The 19,910-nt window shown below is 45.5% G+C and overlaps 1 protein-coding gene across 1 annotated transcript in view; it reads left to right on the plus strand.

The window, feature by feature from the left end:
- The window catches only part of KCNK10 (potassium two pore domain channel subfamily K member 10), a gene marked incomplete at its 5' end in the record, with an annotated part of 62,950 nt that overhangs the window by 4,057 nt on the left and 38,983 nt on the right, over positions 1-19,910 (plus strand). The window contains 2 exons of the mRNA XM_081127577.1: positions 1,732-2,066; positions 18,325-18,442. Of these exons, the coding sequence (XP_080983703.1) occupies positions 1,732-2,066; positions 18,325-18,442 (453 nt within the window). The remainder of the gene's footprint in view (positions 1-1,731; positions 2,067-18,324; positions 18,443-19,910) is intronic.

Here is a 19,910-nt window from a genome sequence, read left to right on the forward strand (position 1 = left end):
GCAAGTAGGAACTTGAGCGTAGCATCTTCAGGGAAGGGTTAGCAAGAACATAATTCCCAGGGTGCTGATTCTCATTCTTAAATCTTTCAGTGAGAGACTCCAGAGAGTTATATATTCCTGCAAGTTAGAAGGAAGTGTAACATTTAATGATTTTATTTGATAGAATAATATATAATAAAAGCTGATGCTCCGGTTGGTTTCCAGAGAAAAGCTGATTTTGAGGCTCTGGGAGGAAAGGCTAATGTATGTACAAACCTAGATTCCCTGAGGTAGGCATCCCCCTGGCCAGGTGTTGTCATGGTTGCTGGTGTTTTGAACAAGGAGTGACATTCCTGCGTTTTTATTTACCATGAGTTTCCCAAGGCAGAGATGGAGCAGTTAGCTCTCAGGAGTGAGATTGTTTGCCCCACTTAGGTAATTGGGTTTGTCATCTCCTAATACCTTATCTACACAAAGGTCAGGCTGTACCACTATGGAGATCATAATAAGCGTTAGTAAAAATAAAGGGAGACAGAATCAAAATGAAATGGCTGTTCTCTGAAATGCATGGTAGCATTGCGTGCGCAACACTACCCTGAGCTCCCTGCCGTTGCAGAGAAGGCCCCAGCTTGCGCATTTATTTCCAGGGTAGTGAAGTTGTTCTCACAGAGACTAGGGACCTTTGAGAATTCCATGTGTCCTGAAAACCAGGGGAAATTTCCTTTCCAGTAGCTTCTTATTAGAGAAAATAGAAGAAAATTGTTATTACTAATAGCTCAGGAGTGATTACATTGCATCTGAGTCACGTTTTCTGTTGAGAGATATGGTTGGGAGGCATTTTATTATTATTATATTTTCCAGGAAACCAAGTTAAGTGGCAATAACATGACTCGTTGCTTCCTTCCTTCATTATGGCAGCCTTTCTTTTTCTTCAACTTTAGTAGCCTGAAGAAACCCAAACTTTCTTTACTGTCTCTCTCTTTTTTTTTTTTTTTAATATGTCTTTATTGATTTCAGAGAGAGAAAGGGAGAGGGAGAGAGAGAGACAGAAACATTAATGATGAGAGAGTCATCGATCAGCTGCCTCCTGCAGGCCCCCGACTGGGGATCGAGCCACAACCCGGGCATGTGCCCTGACCAGGAATCAAACCATGATCTCCTGGATCCCAGGTTGATTCTCAACCGCTGAGCCACACTGGCGGGGCTACTGTATCTCATTTTTTACTCAGATCCCTTATGGCAAGTTCACCCTTCTTTGTTTTGTGACCACAGCTCTGGGTAACAGGGCCTGTTAAACTTGCTGGTTGTGCATCTCCTCTCTGCTTATCGGTTTCACCTGGTCCTCAGTACTTGGACGGAGGAGCTGGGTATCTATCTCTCATCTGTTTGCTCTCCAAGTTGAACAATATGTCTGTTTTTCCAATATGGTGATTTGTTGTGTGTCTTACGTATTATTTAAAGGAGGAAGCTGAGAGAAGAAATGAATGATAACAGAGGCCTGGCTTCAACTTTGGACCCTTGTAGAAGCATTTCAAACTCAATTAATAACTTTGTTTTAAACTAGGATTCCCGGTGCTCACTTTTTTTTTAGAATTCAAATAAGCACCTGATAACGTTCCCTAAAGGCAGTCTTGGTGAAGCAGTGCTAATCCCCACGGTTGAAAGCTGGCTCGAGGGTGGCCTGCGCGTGAGGGCTGAGCGGCCTTGTGTTCTGTGTTTATAAACCACTCTCTCTCCCCCCCTGTTTCCCAGTGGCCGTTCCCGCCGCAGCGCCCCCCGTGTGCCCGCCCAAGGCTGCCGCTAACGGGCACTACCCGGCCCCACGCCTGTCTATCTCCTCCCGAGCCACGGTGGTAGCCAGGATGGAAGGCGCCCCCCAAGGGGGCCTGCAGACAGTCATGAAGTGGAAAACCGTGGTGGCCATCTTTGTGGTTGTGGTGGTCTACCTTGTCACCGGTGGCCTCGTCTTCCGGGCACTGGAGCAGCCTTTTGAGAGCAGCCAGAAGAATACCATCGCCTTGGAAAAGGCAGAATTCCTGCGGGATCATATCTGTGTGAGCCCACAGGAGCTGGAGACGCTGATCCAGGTGAGCGGGGAGGGACTCGCCCGCAGAACAGCCTGTGGGGACAGAGGACAGCATCGATTTTGTCTCTCTGGTTCTGGGATCACCTGCCTTTGGTTATGACGCTCCTAATGGTCCGAGAGGACCTCTCCGGGGAGGTGACATTTGAGCTGAGACCTCAAAGAAGCCAGAGAATGCGGCATGTGACCATGTGGGGGCCACGGGGCCACGCATGCAGTGGCCCTGATGTCGGAGCCGCCTGTGATCTGCATCACCTGCCTCTGGGTGTGGCTGTCAGAGGCAGCAGCAGGCGAAAGGGTTGTCGATTTTCAAACTCAAGTCTGCTTATGTGTGCTGATTAACGTCCCGGTTCTGAAGTCTCCGTGAGACGCTGGGGTAAGAGGGTGTCCCAGAAGCCAAAGAGAGAAGGCATTTTACTTTATTTTTTTTGGAATAAAAATAATTTTTATTTATTTATTTTTTAATTTTTAATTGAATGTATTGGGGTGACATTGGTTAATAAAATTATATAGGTTTCAGGTATACAATTCTATAACACATCATCTGCATATTGTATTGTGTATTCATCACCCCAAGTCAAGTCTGCTTCCATCACCATTTATCCCCCTTTACCTTCTTCTCCCTCCCCCCACCCCCCTTTCCCTCTGGTAATCACCATGCCATTGTCTATATCTGAGGTGTGTGTTTTTGTTAATCCCTTCACCTTTTTCACCCAGCCCCACAACCCACCTCCCCTATGACAACTGTCAGTCTGTTCTCTATCTATGAGTCTGTTTCTGTTTTGTTTGTTTATTTGTTTTGTTCATTAGATTCCACATATATGTGAAATCATATGTTATTTGTCTTTTACTGACTGGCTCATTTCACTTAGCATAATGCTCTCCAGGTCCACCTTACCAAAGGGTAAGATTTCCTTTTTTATGGCCAAGTAATACTCCATTGTGTAAATGTACCACAGCTTTTTTATCCTCTCATCAACTAACGGGCACGTGGGCTGCTTCCAAATCTTGGCTATTGTAAATAGTGCTGCAATGAACATAGGAGTGCATATATTCTAAGAAAGAAGGAATTTTAAACAAGCTAGGATGCTTTAACCTACCAAAGTCCATGAGGATGGAGTAGAGAAAAGGCCACCAGATGTGGGATGAGAAGGCTATTGTTGACTTGGGACAGCCATTTTGGTGGATTTATAGGGTGAAATAATAAGGATATCAGTAATAATCAAGGTTGCTGTTTTTGAACACTTACCATGTGTTGAGGCCCTTCCATACCCTGCATATTAAGGAGGGGAAAGACCCATAAAAAATGGAGGCAGAGAACTACCACCTAGAGAAGCAAGGCAATGAGAGCAGAGGGTAGAAGTGGCCTTGGCAGTGGTGAACTGGCCTGGGAAGGGCTGTGGGAGAGCAGAACCATCTAAGGTGGTGTGACGGCAGGAAATGAAGCAGGAGGCTTAAGGAGTCTGCAAAGAGAGAACTGAGTCCCAGGAGGAGGGAGGGGAAAAGGTTGGGAGTCCAGCTGGAGGGCTTCCCCTTGGAGGTGAGGGAGGGTGGCTTCCTCTGAGGCTGAAGCCTGATTTCCTCTCCTGCATGCCTTCCTGAACCAGAGGAGCTGGCCATGGGGAAGGTGGTGACATTTACGGAGGCCAGGCAGAATCTCATCTTTCTGGAGGTTCTAAAGTTTGGAAGGCAGGGGGATGGGAAAGACAGCTTCCATGATTCCTTCTGGCTCTGGGATTATCTGCATTAAATTCTGATGGCGAGGACAGTCCAGGATTCTGTAGGATTTGCAAATCCCAGCTGGCTTATTATTTATCCATTTCAAATTGCATTGATAGGAGGGGGGAATTCTGAGGTCACTCATGATCTGGCACCTTCATAGTAATTATATTCTTTTTAATTAGTTTTGATCATCTGACTTGACTCTTAAATAAATAAAAATACACATTCTCCACCCTGGGAATAAATATGATTTTATTCCTATGCCCTACAATTTTTATTTTTAAAAGTAACACTTTTAAATGCTAGCATTCAAGGGCAATGTTTCATATCACTCTCGCTTAGATGGTCTTATCTTTTTTTTTTTTTCTTTCACAAGAAAATGCTACCAAATGTAGTGATGAGAGTATTGTACTAATCTGCCGGATTTAAGGCCTGGAATGCCATGAGAATGGAGGAAATAACTGTGAAGTAGTTTTAACTAAGAATGCAATTCCATTTATACATGTTGTGATATGCAGTGAGATCCTTTTTAGTTACAATACATATAATAACCCAAAAGGTGGCCTGAATTGAGTCTACGCTCCTGCTTGAACTTCCCATCCTTAGACAGGGAGACCTCAAGGCAAAGGGCTGTGTCCACCTTTGTATCCATGTACAGCCTATGTGTTGCTTTGCACCTAAGTGTTACCCAACAGAGAAATGCTTTTGGAGTTGGATATCAAACTAGATCTATGCCACTGGGGATGCTACGAGATATCCGAGCTTATTCGTGCTTTTGTTTACTATTTCAGTATTAATCCTTTGGCTCTCTCCTCTAAAAAAGGGCTCAGAGGCCAGAATGAAGGACAGGGTGGGGGAGTGTAGAGGTTCTAACTCTGATGCTGCCAATTAAGACCTGTCCCAGGTTTTGAGCTGAGGGGTTTCTCTGTGAAATGGGGTGTGTGTGTGTACGTCCTTAAGATCATCTTTATAACAGTTTCAAAAGCTACCTTTTTTTAGGCACCTTTTATAAGCTAGGCATCTTATACCCATTATGTCATTTAATCTTTCCAGCAACCCTCTAAGTTGGTATTATAATGCCCATTTTACAGATGAGGAAACTGATGCTAAAAGAGGTTGAATAACTTTCCAGTTGTCAATGTAGCAGAGCTGGGATTCAAAGTGAGGTCTGTCTGACTCTCCCCTGCCCCGCCTGGTGAGTCTACAAGCCCTTAAGTAGGTCTTGCTTTATCATAAGCTCCACTCTTTCTTAAACATTTGCTTTAGGTGTCACTTTCCAGAATTCTAGCAGAGTCAAGAAACATTGGAGTTCTTTTGCTCTCTGTTTCTTCCCTCTATACCCACTGAGTATCAGAGCTGGAGCTGGGTACCTTAAGATTTCCACCTACTGCGACTGAAGGATTTTTATTTGTGTTTAGCTCCAGTTTTTGTAGGTTAAGTAGGTTTAAATGCTGAACCTTCACAGGGTGAAAATGTCCACACTTATACACCAGGCAGCATTCTCTCATGTTATTCCTCTGAGCAGCACCACAGTGCTCATAAGAAACATGGTATTTTGGGAGGGTTTCCAGTGTAGTGTTTTCTAACCTGGAAAATAGTATGATTGTATCTTTTAAAGGTCGGAAAGAAGTGACTGATAGGTAGAAAATTAGATGGATGGCATTTATCTGGTAATACCAGGACTCTTGTCTAGATTGAGTGATCCCTTCATAAAGCTAAGCTGGAAGGTATGGTTAATGTCATTAATAACAAAAACAGAGTTATCCGGAACAGCGTAGCCCCCATGAAATGGCCAGAAAGCCTTGCTGAGGAGTTTAGACTTTATGCTGTGGGAAGTGGGAGTCACTAAAGGATTTAAGCAAGGTACGGACATGATGGAAGTTATCTGTTGGGAAGGTAACTCTTTCAGCAATGGGGAAGTTGGGTTGGAGGAAGGAGAGGTTGGAGGGAGAAAGACCAGTTAGGAGAATACTGCGGTATCACAGATGAGAGATGCTAAGAAGTAGAGACAAGGCCACAAGAGAGGCCTGTCTTTTCAAGGTCAAGAGAGTCTGACCAAGAAAACTTGAAAATGAGGAAACTGGTCAATTAGAATATTTAGGATTTGAAGCACCAGTGGACATTTCAGGCACTTTCTTCTCTGTTTTCTTAGCAGAACCCCAGGATGCCATACCTCAGGGGCTTTCTGGTTTCTTTTGTCTGCCTTCCCTAATAAATACGTGGTAGCAATCACAATAGCTGTGCTGCCTACATGGCCTTTATGAAGATTTCTGGATGCCTTCTCCGTTTTCCACGTCCCTATCTGTTCAAGCATAGCCTGGTGGTCGGCATCCGGACTCCGGAGCTCACCTTCCCAGGTTAAGTCTCTGCACTGTTCATGGGTGTCATGGCTTCAGGGAGTCACCCTAGGCCTCAGTTTCCCTTCTGCAAAGTGGAGATTATAATAGTAGTATTTACTTGTTAGAGTGCTTTGAGGAGTAAACAAAAATAGCTTAGTTGCTTTTAGCTATTGTGATTGCTATCGTTTATTTGTTAGGGAAGGCAGAAAAGAGAAACCAGAAAGCCCCTGAGGTATGGCATCCTGGGGTTCTGCTAAGAAAACAGAGAAGAAAGTACCTGAAATGCCCACTGGGGCTTCAAATCCTAAACATTCTAATTGACCAATTTCCTCTTGCTTCTGTTAAAGTGTGCAGTCCTTGTCACAGAAATTGTTCCCCCGAGTGCTGGGTTCGGCTGCTTCCTCCATGCTGCCCTGTCTTTGTGGCTTGAGCCCAGGGAAGCCACTTAGCAGTTTTCTATTCCATGTAGAGGGCTTACTCTGGCCACCTAGGTAATCATTTCTATGCTGAGCTTTGGTGGAGACTCTTAGCCTCATATCTAGTTGATAGACACTAGGCCTAGCTCTGTTGATCTCTGGTTGTTCTCTGTGTGGTTTGAGACATAGTTTCAGAGGCCCTTGGGGACCCAGAAGGCTCAGGCAGTCCCCAAGGAGCAGATCACCTGAACCATGTGGTGACCACTGATTCCAAGGTGTGACTGAGGGAAAGGGTTTGTATCCTCTGAGCCTGGTTGCCACTTATCCCCCAGTGAAGCATTGGATCTTATAGTCTGTGCCCTGGGGCAAGGCACTTAACCTGAGCTGGGCCTCAGCAGTTCAGCCCATAGAGGACAGTAAGATCCAGCCATCTCCAGGATCTCACTCCCGAGATATGTGAAGGAGTCTAGATGGCTATAGTAGAGAAACCCTGCAGAGCTGTTGTAATATTAAAACATAGCTCCTGCTTATTGGTGGTTTACTTTCCTCTAGACACTGTTCTAAGTGCTTCGGTCCTTGAGCTTATTCAACCCTTGTAACAAGCCTCCAGGCTCTGTCATAGTGGTTCCATTTTACAGATGAGCAAATAAATTCTAAGATGTTAAGTAGCTTGCCCAAGTTAAGTAACAGTCAATAAGTGGTTAAACTGGCACGTGAGCCTTGAGAGCAGGACTCCAGACCCCATATATTTGACCATTGCACTACACAGCTCACTTGTGTCAATGATGACTGTCTGCTACACGACGTCTGGGCCTTTTCTCAAAGCTTTTACTCCAAGGGAAAGACTGGAGGGAGAAAGAGAAATTAGTAGGGAAAAGCTGGGCTGTCTGGCGTGGTACTGTTGCCCTCCAAATGTGGACTGTTGATTTTCGAAGCAGGGGGTGTCCAGGAGGGGAGGAGGCGCATTAGAGTCAGGTAGACCTGGCCCCTTGCCCCACTGAGCATCAGGCTCCCGCTATAAAGGGACTGGACAGCCCCTTTCATTGGGAATATTGAGGGGAGTGAATGAGAGAACCCACATGAAGTGCCTGACGGAGCGCCTGGCATACAGTTGGCATTTAGGAAACATGGTTGCCTCCCCCTGTTCCATCTTTCTTCTCCAAGGTGAAGCGCAGGGAGCGGAATTGAACAGACAATGATAAGCAGAGTCAGAGCACTTGCATTTCTCTGGCAGTGGAATAGAGTAAATTGAATATGTTTTTGAAGTCACCAGTTCGGGAAACTTGATTTGACAGTCACTCCCTCGCAAGAACTTCTTTGTCAGATGCTTTCCTATGCCACAATTGCTACTTTCCCTGTCCCCAGTACAACTGTCTGAGAAACGTCTGTCATGACTGCTCTTGGAGAAAGTAATGCATTCATCTTCTGCAATCCTCAAAGACAAAATCACGAGACGGTTTCGCTGACGGACAGGACAGGACGAATGCTTGTGCCCACGTGGATGGGGATCGGTGGTCCTCGTCTTTCAGGCCGCGAATTCTTAGATGTTAGAAGATTTTGAATGTCCTCAGTGCAGCTGCTGTGGTCACATGGCTGTGGTTTCTCCAGGTAATCGCCACGTTGAAGGGAGGGGTGTTTCATGGGTGTGGGTTCAGTGCTGGATGAGAGTCCCCCAGGGAGCACCCAGGATTTTTCATAGGAAGTGCCCACATGTAGCAAAAGCAACAAGGATTCCTTTCTACTGGAGAGCATCCTGGGGGCAGCTTGGGGTAACCCCCAGAATGAGCAGGTTACCTCACTGCCTAGAAGGCTGACTTTGCCCCGGGCATACTACAGTCTCCGCCTCGGCAAGTTACTTAACCTCTCAGAACCCTCTTGACCTCAAAGTGGTTACCTTCTACTCACAGCAGCTTGTTGTCTGAAGGAGCCTGAAGCTTTCACCTGCCCAGCGAGGGCCAGGTCTGACTTAGCAGGACAGGGATTCTAGGAGAGGGAGCTGAATAAGGGTCTGCAGTGGAAGGAAGCTGGGCTGTCTAAGGACAGAGAGAATGGAGCCAATGTGGTCAGAGGTCAGTTAGCCAAGGGAGCTGGGTAAGCAATTAGAATGGAGACAGGCAGGGGCCAAACGGTGCCGGGCTTGGTGTTGGATTCTATCCTAAGAGCACTGTAAATCCATACATTGCCATTTTGGTCCCTCATATAAACCTCAAGGGTAGCAGTGGTCTTCATGAGCTGGTTTGAAGTCATTGATTTATTGATTCGTTCATTTAACAACTAAACATTTGTGGAGTGCCACCTATGATCCTCTACTAAGGGTCTTGATCTGGATTTCTGAACTGGTCTATCCTCAGAGGTGCCAAAATTCAAGTCTGGAGGGATGCCTTCATGAACCCTCCATGGTGGGTGGTGCCCTGCTTGGCACTCACGCTCATCTCTACACTTTTCGGACTCTGTTGGATAATCATTTTTCTCATCTGTCTCCTTCCTATACTGAGCTCTTTCAGGTTGAGTCTGTGTCTTTCATTGATACATCCCTCGTGGCTGGCACAGTGGCTGGCCGAAAGAAGATGTGTAAGGTTTCAGGAATTAATGAATAAATCAAGCCTCCTAGATCTGTTTTGGAGACCAAGAGCCCTTCGTTTAAAGTCGTCAAGAAACCAAGCCCAAGATGATTTTGTTTCTGTGCAGAATAAGACCTTTCTTTTCATTCTGGTTGTCAAGAGTACTCCTTTCGAATCATCTTTCTATCTCCTTCATGCAGGAGCAGATTCCCTTGGTGTCCCTAGCTCCCAAAGCTTTCCATAGTTAGGAATATATAAGGATTATAAGGAAAGCGTAGCACCTGAGACATCCATTCATCAGCCTGCGGAGATCCTTGCTGTGAGTGGAGATCAGAGCCAGATAAGCTTTCTCCTTCCTGCCCTTGGCCATCCCTTCTTCCCAGCAGCCTTTGTGCAGGAAGTTTAGGCCACAGCCCAGGCAACAGGTGACCCCTGGTGAGTGCAGGTGAGGGTTCTTTGTGCCTAAGGACACAGCTCTGACGAGGTGAAGTAACTCCTCCCAGCTCTTGCCTGCCCTTTCTCCAGCGAAGCCCTCACATAGAAGACTGTTCAATGAGTGCAAGATTGGACCAGCAGCCCCTGCCTGTCTCCACTGGTCTCCACGTCAGTATTATTATTGTCTGTATCCCTGGGGTTGTTGATTCCATCACTGTTTGGTGAAGAAAAGCTAAAGCTTTTAAGCCAGAAATTAAAGAGCTAATGGAAACTGGCATGTCACTGGAAAAACAAATTTGCAAACGAAAATTCAGTGCTCCCCCCAAAAAAACTCCCATAAAAATAAAACCAAAAAAATGAAATGAATGCTACTGTGTTTACACCTATATACAAATGTGCACATGTTTGCTCTTTCTTTAAAGTGAAGCTAGAAATCTCTTTTAGCAAGATTTTGATGGCATGTGGCTCGTACAATTATTTCCATTACTTATAATCAAATGTATTCATTTAGATAGCTAATATTTACTGAATGCCTGCCCTGAAGTAGGTGCTGTGTTAGGCTCTGGTGGTCAGAAAAACACAACAAAAGGTGCAAAATGCCCTGGCCAGTGTGGCTCATTTAGTTGAGCTTCATCCCATGCACTGAGAGGTCACAGGCTCGATTCCCGGTCAGGGCACATGCCCTGGTTGCAGACTTGACCCCCAGGACAGGGCATGCAGGAGGCAGCCGATTGATGTTTCTTTCTCAGCAATATTTCTATCTTTCCCTCTCCTTTCCTCTCTCTCTGAAAATCGATAAAAATATATATATTTTAAATGTTTTAAATATGGTGCAAGATACCTACTTCCTGTCCCCCAGACGCTTCCATTCTAGTGTTAATAGTGTCCCTAGCTAACACTCGCACGGTGTTTACTGTGGCCAGGCACTGTTCTAAATGCTTTCTGTATTCTAAGTCATTTCATCCTTACAATGGTCCTTTGAGGTAGAGGTAAGCAGCCAAGGAGCAGAAACACGAAATAACTTGCCCATGCTTACGTGAGAAGTAAAAGTGGGATCTGGAATCCATACTTTTTAACCACAGTGCTGTATTCCTGGTTGGGGAGACCGACTTGGCTTGGGTGGTTAGTTAGAGCTCAGTGTGACGGTGCTGGAGACAAGGAAACACTCAGGCTCTGTGCACAGAGCAGGGGTCTCTGACTCAACCTGTGGGGCCCTCAAAAGGACCTTCATTCACCTGTGATAACACCAGAGTATGACGATTATCTGTTGACTGTGCTCTCGAGGGACGTGGCTTTTCACCTTCGCATCAGGTGTTGAGGCTGGGTCAGTACAGTCTCTTTAAAACCAAAGGGCATGAGCTATCGCTCAGGTCTGCAGCGGTCTATATGGAGGACATACCTTTTCTTTCCTTCTCAGAGAAAATGGGCAGAAGGGATGAAAGACTTCCTGTTGCAGGTTAACTTTACTGAATAAATGAGGTTTTTGTCTCTTGTTCTTTGAAAAATGAGGACCAGAAGTACAAATTCCTACTTCTTTTATTGGCTTTTTGGGGGTGTGGGGTGAAGGAAGGTGACATAACAGATGAGCTTTAGAAAAATGTCTACAAGTTGGGCAGGCAGATATCTGTAGGGGAGAGGAGAAGGCCAGAGCTAGGAAGGTGGACTTTTAACCCATCCCGCTCTGCCTTTCACTAACTGCTACAAGCATGGGCAAATTAATCCTGTCTGTTGCCTCGTTTAGAAAACAGGAATAATAATAGGGTTTATTATTACAGGATTTTTGTGTGTGTGAAGGCTGAATAAGATAAGAAGGCAGGTTGCAAATGCTGGCAACTATGATTATTTCTATGAGAATTCTAGACCTTTCTTTGAAGTCCCTGGTATTGTCCCCACTTCTGCGTCTGCCCCCACGTCAAACAGCGATCATCAGAGGCAGGTGCTGACCTTCTCTAAAGGTGCACAGGAAATGAAATATTAATTGGGGATTAATATTGAACACTCAAGAGCAAGAGAGAGTCTAGGTGAACAGCAACAACAAAAACAAGGTAGCAGAAACATCTTTTTTTAAAATCATGGTTTTAATCATCTGTTAAAGCTCAGACTCTCACGATGCAGTGGCAATGGAAGAAATAGTGATCTTTGAGTTAGCTCAGGCTGCAAAGAAGCAGAATTCCTGTAGCTGCTTTTGTAGCCTAGTAAAAAAAATTTCCCGGAAAGTGGATAGACTCACCTTTGATAAGAACAATCCCAAGTGCAGAGATAGCAGGGCATACATCATACAATCTCCCCAGGGCCAGGGCGATTTTTCAACATCACTTGGCAAGTTTGTTATTGAGTCTGTAGAGCTTGAGTTCAAACTGAGATGAGAGGTGACAGTGTGAATGTTTACTGACCTTCTCAGAGCATATATCCTCGCTTCCTTGGTAGACTTGATGCTTTCCTCGTGGTTTAAAGCTTCTCTTTTTTCATCCTCTCATGTAGTCAAAGAGAGAGAAATTAATTTTACATTGTTAGGCACAACTTGGAAGGGGAAGGAGCTCCCCCAAATGTGGCTGGATCCCACATGACAATGGTTAGATAGGTTAGTCATGAGCGTAGACCTAGGTGCTGATGAGCTGAGTTTTAGAACATTTCCCCCCCCGAAGAATTAACTAGCGGTAACAAGGAAAGCGAGCTTGTCTAAGACCGTTGGCTCTGAATGTGCGGTCCAGTTCACCTTGGCTTTCTCCTGCTCTCATTCTCCATACAGGTTTTCCATTTATCCTGTCCAGTCTGCAGCTGGGCTTTACTTTAGATCATAACCAGGCTGTGAAGTTCTGATGAAAGCCTGCCGCCTGGCTCTCCCGGGAACTAAGGAAAGGCTAATATTTGCACATAACTGACACTTAGGACAGCAGGAAAATAAACACCATCATAATACTCACCGTGGCCCTGAAGGTGCCTCCCTCTTTGCCTTTATATGGCCTGGCCTGGTTTTTGTCAGTGTTTATTTGTGGGAGCCTCTCAGGTGATGTGGGCATAGGATGGCCCGTCTGCTCCGGCCAGCACAGCCTGACTGCCACATGGATCATCTGCCTCGGTGGGAGGTGAGGCCACGTGTGCATTGGTGTTCTTTCCCTTCTCCCTTCCCCTCTCATAGACACTTGAGGTGCCCAGCCTGGGTGGGAGCCAGCCGGCTCTCCCCAGAGGGTCGAGATGGGGAGAAAGAAGAACACAGAGGGTGAAGAGAAGCTGCCTTTCTGCATACAGGATGGAGATCTTCCTGTTGACAGTTCTAATAGAGCCCACATGCTGGCTGTGCCTTGTACTAGCTGTGTGGCCATGGACAAGGTACAGTACTACGCTAGTCCAAGTTCATGTGACCCATGGGGACAGTAGTGATGCCCATCTCCAGGGGTCATCATGAGGGTTAACTGAGTTAACCTGTGTACTAGTAACTGCTCAGAAAGTATTCCTGAAACAGAATTAATATTATTACAGATGAAACGACAAGGCACGCTGTCTAAAATCAAATATACATTTTTTTAAAATCCTGGCAAGGAAAGTCCCCCATTTTAAAGATGAGGAAACTGAGGCTCAGAGAAGTTGAGTTACTTGCACAAACTGAACATTTGCCTTTTGATCCATGAAATGTCTCTGTTGCAAAAGAAACATGAGTTGGTTACATGCTTTACCTCTCGGCACTGAAATCAAAGACTTCTTGGAATCAGCCCCGGAAGAGCCTTGCTGGGGGTGGGTCCAGATTTCCTCTCTGACACCCTCCCACTGCTATTTGAAATATTACTATTTTTAATCACTTTTTATTTTTAATTACAGTTGACATACGTTATTAGTTTCAGGCGTACGCCCCAGTGATTAGACAGTACATAACTTACTAAGTGATCATCCTGATAAATCTCGCTCCCACCTGGCGCCGTGCATAGTTATTAGAATAGTATCGGCTATATTCCCCGAGCTGTACTTTACATCCCCGACTCTTCTGTAACCACCCATGTATACTTCTTAACCCCTTCCCCCCTCACCCATCCCCCCGCCCCCTCCCATCTGGCAACCGTCAAAACTCCCTCTGTATCTATGAGTCTCTTTCTGTTCTGCTTGTTTGTTTTTCATTTTTAGATTCAACTGTTGATAGATACATATTTCTTGCCATTTTATTGTTCATATTTTTTATCTTTTTTTCCCCTTCCTCTTCTTAAAGAAGACCCTTTAACATTTCATATGACACTGGTTTGGTATTATGAAGAAAAGCTATCATTTAGAATCGAAGGACAGACGAAGAGCTTCCCAGACGAGAAAAAGCTGCAGGAGCTCCCCACCACCAGACTGTTTGAAATGTGGGCCTGACACGGGCCCTCCCCTGGCGCCAGCATACTCGCTTTTGCTGCAGTGAAGTATTCGGGTGTGAAACTCTCCCGAAGCCTGGGAAATAAAGAGCACCTGCGGCAAACAAATTGCTACTGAGCTTCCACTTCCAACCCGAGGCCCCTCGTCCCCACCGCATGAGGTGCGGGTGCTGCCGGGGTTCGGAAGCACCAGGGGTACCTCTCCGTGGGAATGCGCGTGGCCTGCCAGTTGCCTTTGTCCGTCTCCCAGGGTCTGTGGCCCCCCTCTGTCCATTAATGGCTGAAAGTCTGCTCACTTTTAATACATTTACGAAGCCCTTTCACACTATTTCACACCACCATCCTGCCTCAACCCCTGGCTAACTGTCCCCTCCATCAGTCCCTTTGCCGGCTGGGACTAAGAATGCCGTGGGCTCAGAGCCATCTCCGTGCCCCCCGACGAGGGATCCTTTGCTTTCCTCCGGGTGGTGCGAGCTGTGAGGACAGTGACCGTACGTCCTGGGTTACGCCTGCCCCGTGGTCCCAGCATGATTATGAACAGAGCCCCCTTTCACTCTGCAAGTGTCCTGGGTTGCGCCATAAATCAAATGGTCACCCAGCTATCAGTGCGCAGGCGTATGGCACCCGTCGGTGGCATTCTTTAGCCAGTCTCAGACAGGCTGAGTGATTATTGTAAGCCTGTCTTTGCGGTGCCACGTAAGGACACAGATGATCTCCCTGAGCACACAGATCATAGGAGAAAAGCCACAGACAGCTAGTGGTCCCCTGTGGGCCATCGATCATCTCCGTGTAATGCTAACACTCATGATGGTGTCTCACGCCGTCAAGAGAATGATTTACACAGCTGGGTTTTGCCTTATGGGGTTACGGTGCTGGGGGCAGGTGGGGGAGGGGGGTCTGAGTGATCATTGCCCACCTCCCACCTCTCTCCCCTCACGTCAGCCTCGGGCCCGCCTCGCTGGTGAGAGGCTGCACTTTCTGTTAGGCCTTTCAGGTCCTAATGCGGGGTGGGGGGCGGGGATGGAGAGAGTTTTGTCTGATCTTCAAGCCAAACAGTACAGAGCTCAGTCACATCTTTCTACTACCTGTGTGCTCAGACCTTTCTAATGGGCTGGGGTGTCTCCCCTTTTGCAGCCTGAATGCAGGGAGAGGGGGGAAAGAGAAAAAAGCAGCTTAAGAGCAAATGCATTTCATTTAAAACGTTTTCTTGAGTTCAATTAAGATCGTTGGAAAATATTTTAGAAGATGAGTAAAGTTAGAACTATAAACTCAGAAATATTCTTATTGAACTAAAAACGATGCTATTAATTCAAGCAATAACAGCTGCTTGTGCCGGGTTTTCCCTGTATGTCCATACCCCGAGTTTGCTGATTCGTTTTAATGCTGGTGGTTTATTGGGGTCTTTCTGCCTCATCAGGTCTAAATGGAACCAAACCTTATTCCTGAGACTGGGGGTTGTCCAAAGCCTTAGGAAGAGCTCAGTCACTTGTTGAAGGCCTTACCTTTCTCCTTCCTACTTGTGGTTCGAAATCACACTCTGGCCCCGCTGTGCCCATAACAATCCTTAATTTCCACAAAACGACTTCCCAAAGGCATTTGCATGTATAGCCTACTTTACTGAAGATTTGGGGGAGTGAGAGAGGCAATTACCTCATAGGTAAAGCAAGTTAAAGTTGGATGCTGGGAGGGTGTGCTCTTCAAAAGTCCTGAGCAATGCTGGAACTGACCTCGAGGCTCCCACATGTCAACTGACTCTCCTTTCTCTCTTTTCCCTTCCTCCTTTTTCAGGGCTTTCTCTCTCTTTTCTCTGTTCCCTCCCTCTCAGGGTATAAAATCAGCCTTTCCCGATTTTTATTTATTTATTTTTAAATTTAATTTTTAATGCAACACAGTTAAGCTCTCACCAGCTCCAAGAGCCCAAATAAAGTTCGATGCCTCCACTTCCAAGGAATTCGTCTAATTAGAATTCATCCCTTGGGAGGTCCCTTCTGCCTAAATTCTTAGACAATGACAGTCCTTTCTCCTCATCTCTGTCTGGAGGCGAGCATGGCTGTGGCAGAGGTCTGTGTTCTGGGTACCACACATAGAGGAAAGGGCAAAACCATGGCTTTGTTCCAGCCAGGGTTTGCATTCTGACTTTACTTCCTGGCTGTGTCACCTGAGCCTGTTTTCTTACCACTGAAGTGGGGGATAATTTTACTTTTTCGCAAGTTGTACAAAGGATAAAACTGAACTTCTATAGCACCTCAGCGCGAGCACTCGACAAATGTTAGTTTTCCTTCCTCTCAACCAATAAGCATTTTCCTTGAAGGTAATATATGTAAACATTAAATATTTTATAAGTTTCATAATTCAGAAAAAAACAAAACATGAGAAGGAATCTTACTTCGGAATTTTTGATTAAATAAATAGTCATCTCTGCTTGTCTTTGCTGCAAATTTGTATTTTATATGCAGCATGGGGTCTGCTTATGATGTTTGTATGCAACACTCAGCACAGGGAGAACTGATTGAAACCAAGCTCTCCTTGCCGCTTCACAAAAGCTGTAAATATTAGGTATTGATGGTGTGATCTGAGGTCACCCAAGTGCCTGAGGCCTAGAGCTGTTCCCGAGGTGCTATTTCCAGGTGGGCCCATCAGAGCTGAATAGAAAATGAGGAGATAAACACTAGTTGAGGCCTGTGGCTGGGTCTGATGGCATTCACAGCAGAGTGAAAATGGATTATTTTACTAGCAGAAAGGACTCACCATCTGTCTTTTCTCTACAGCAGAGCAGAGCAGAGTCCCTAGTGAATAAGTGATTGTTGTCAATTAGGCCAATTTAAACCATCGGCAAAGACAGCCTATACACATCCCAGGCAGCTGGATTTTAAATTCTGGGGTGCCGGGGTTTACGTTAGAAACAGTGGCCAGCATAGAATTTCATGTTCTTAGAGGCAGGAAAGAACCAACTAAAGACTTAAACAAGAGGGATTTTTTTTCTATTGTCCAGTCAACTGTCTAGGGTTCGGCCGGGTCCAGCCCGCATGCTGTTTTTGTGCAACACATGAACTAAGAATGGTCTTTGCATATTTAAAGGGTTGTAAAATGAAGACAAAAATATGCGACAGAAATCATAGGCGCCCCACAGAGCCTAAAATATTTATTATCTGATGCTTTATAATGAAATCTTGCTGATCCCTAGTCTAGAGAGTTTATAATATCCTAGAATCATGAAGGCAACATTTAAGGGTGATTGACTTTGTCACTTGTAATCTAATTTGTGGCAACCCCAACAAAGCTTCCCCAACAAAGCTTAAAGGGCATTATTTAGGATAAGTATAATCACATTTCAATACTTAATTGTGTCTTGTCAGCTCCACACAGGGTTATTCCAGGAACAGAGTCTCTAGTGTTCTAGAAGTAGCTCTGTGTCTGTCACCTCCTGACAAAACTCCCTCCTGTCCCTTCCTCCCCTGTCCTCTGGCCTAGCCGGGGTTGGCCGGGCCCAGCTCAGAAGGGCTGCCGAGAGATTTTCACTTCATTCCGCACATGGCTCCCGAGGAAGCGGGCCTGGATTAGACCCTGAAGTAGGAGCACTTTAAGAGAGCATGAGCAAAGGTCCAGAGTGTGAGGGACCGTCCCATGGAGCGTCCTGCCCCAGCGGGAGGCTTCGGTAGCCTGACATGTGGGTGAATCATCAATGTGGATAATTTATTGGGAATTTTAAGGTGTATGGAATTCCAAACCCAGTAGTCAACAAGGAGTCTCTGTCATCTATTTTTAAAAAGAATAATATGTGTCTCTGTGTTGGGGGGACAGTGAAATGACAGTCATAACATTGGCTATCAGTTAAACTCGGTGCGGGACACTGAGCAGAGTGCGTTACACGGACCGTCTCATTTAAGCCTCACAACAACTCCGTGGGGAAGGTATTACCATCCCCAGTTTTCATAGGAGATTTAGGCTCAGAGAGGTTAGAGTAACTTGCCCAAGGTTCTGAAGTGATAAGAGGCAGAGCCAGGGTGGTCTGACCCAGGAACCCAAGCTCCTCCCTCCTGCACTCCTGCAACAAGCTCAGTGTAAGGCATTCTAACAAAGCAGAAAAGAGGCAAAAGCAACCAAAACCCTGTCTGTCAGGAATGACCGCTTTGGGTGAGAATCTTTTAGACATCTTTCTATGTAGTCTATGCAAAGCAATATGTATGCAATTTGCATAACCCAGGCTGGACTGCATAAATCTGCGCCTGAAAATTTTACGTAAATGGCACCAGACGATATACCCTAGCTTTTCCCCGCTTACAACTCATGCTCTAGTTTTAATTAGTGGGTGTGTAGTGTTTCACTTTGTGACTGTACCCTCATTTGAGTAGCCAGCCCTCTGTAGGTCACTGCAGGTTCTTGAGCAGGGAAATTATTTTTTTACTTTTTTTAACCGAGTCTCCTGCTTTCTCACTTTCTTTGCAGCATGCCCTTGATGCTGACAACGCAGGAGTAAGTCCAATAGGAAACTCCTCCAACAACAGCAGCCACTGGGACCTCGGAAGTGCCTTTTTCTTTGCTGGAACTGTCATCACCACCATAGGTATCCATTTGCTTGCTAATCTCGTTTCCTTGGCAGGCCACCCTGAGTAATGGCTCTTGTCAAACGTTTGTCCTCACAGAGTACACAGCAGCTTGAGTTTGCAAGGAGGCTTATGTAACACTGTCACATTAACGCAGTGGTTGTAGTGGATTTCAATAAAAGACAGAGAGGGATGAAGAACAGCACTCGGCCGGGTAGCTTAGGTCCTTAGAGCGTCATCCTGAGACACCAAGGTTGCGGGTTCAATGCCTGGTCAGGGCACATACAAGAATCAACCAATGATGCATGAATAAGTGGAACACTTCTTTCTCTCTCTCCTCCTCTCTCTCTCAAAATCAATTTAAAAAGCGAAAAATTCAGTAAGTGGCTTCTGTTGCCATATCCTGAAGCATAAAAAAATAAAAACAGTGAGAGACTTGGGAGCCTTCAGTTTGAGAGGACCTCGCGAAAGGTTAGATTGAAAAGTCAGAACATGAATCGGTCAATGGCGCTCAGACTGCTCAGTTGCACTCAAATTCCTTTTTAAAAATTGTACTTTTTATTAAAGTTATCCATGAAAGAACCATATAAATGTTCTGGAAGGCTTGTTAACAAAAAACAGCAGTTTCCCATCTCCCCAGGGCAACCGCTTTATTCCCTTTTGATGGTTATTTTGATATTTACCTCCGTGACTCTGAATATCTCGCTTGTATAGCCACTGCCTGAATTCCCAGTTCTGGGAATTGTGTCCTGACTTCCTACAGTGGGACATGGGAGGTGAGGAACTAGCTCTCTTGCATCCACTCCACGGGAGAAGGGCTCTCTCCCTGTCCTCCTGTCCTCCCACTAGAGTTTAATTAGAGCAGAAGCGAGCGTTTGCATTTCTTGGCCTAGGTAAGGGCTCTTCACAACTGATCATATGGTGATCTATAATTACTTCTCTCCTGCAGCATTTTTTGTCTTATAATATTTGTGTGTGTCTTTTTTCTGATACTTGAGGAGTTTTGTATTTCTATCTTAGGGGTTTTTATAATTATAATCGTACATAACAGCTTAGTGTTCTAGCTTTAAGCAGTATCTATTACTTCCCTATCGTGGGCGATGGCATCTCCCTCTCAACACGATCCCTTTAATGTTTACTTTTAAATTATTAAATATACTTCCGCTTCTGTTGGATGATTTGCCCTCTTTAGATGACACCTCTTGACCCTCAGCTGTTGCCTATAAGGTGAACTTAGCATCCCACCTTCTTTCCTTTCTCCACTATCAATTACTACTCAGTGTGTCATTCTGTAACATCAGGGTGTATAATGTACATCCTGGTCTGTTGTCCTGATACATTTGTTTTAGTCGTAATTCTCAGTTAAATGTCGTCAGTGTTCACCTCGAGTCCTTTTGCCTTTTGAGGTTTTCTTCCTCCTCACCTGATTGGCTGAAATTCACCTTCAAGTAGTTGCCTTAAGAATGGCTCAGTGGTTGAGCGTCGACC

This window comes from Miniopterus schreibersii (assembly GCF_964146895.1).
Source record: "Miniopterus schreibersii genome assembly, chromosome: 1".
NCBI classification, from domain to species: domain Eukaryota; kingdom Metazoa; phylum Chordata; class Mammalia; order Chiroptera; family Miniopteridae; genus Miniopterus; species Miniopterus schreibersii.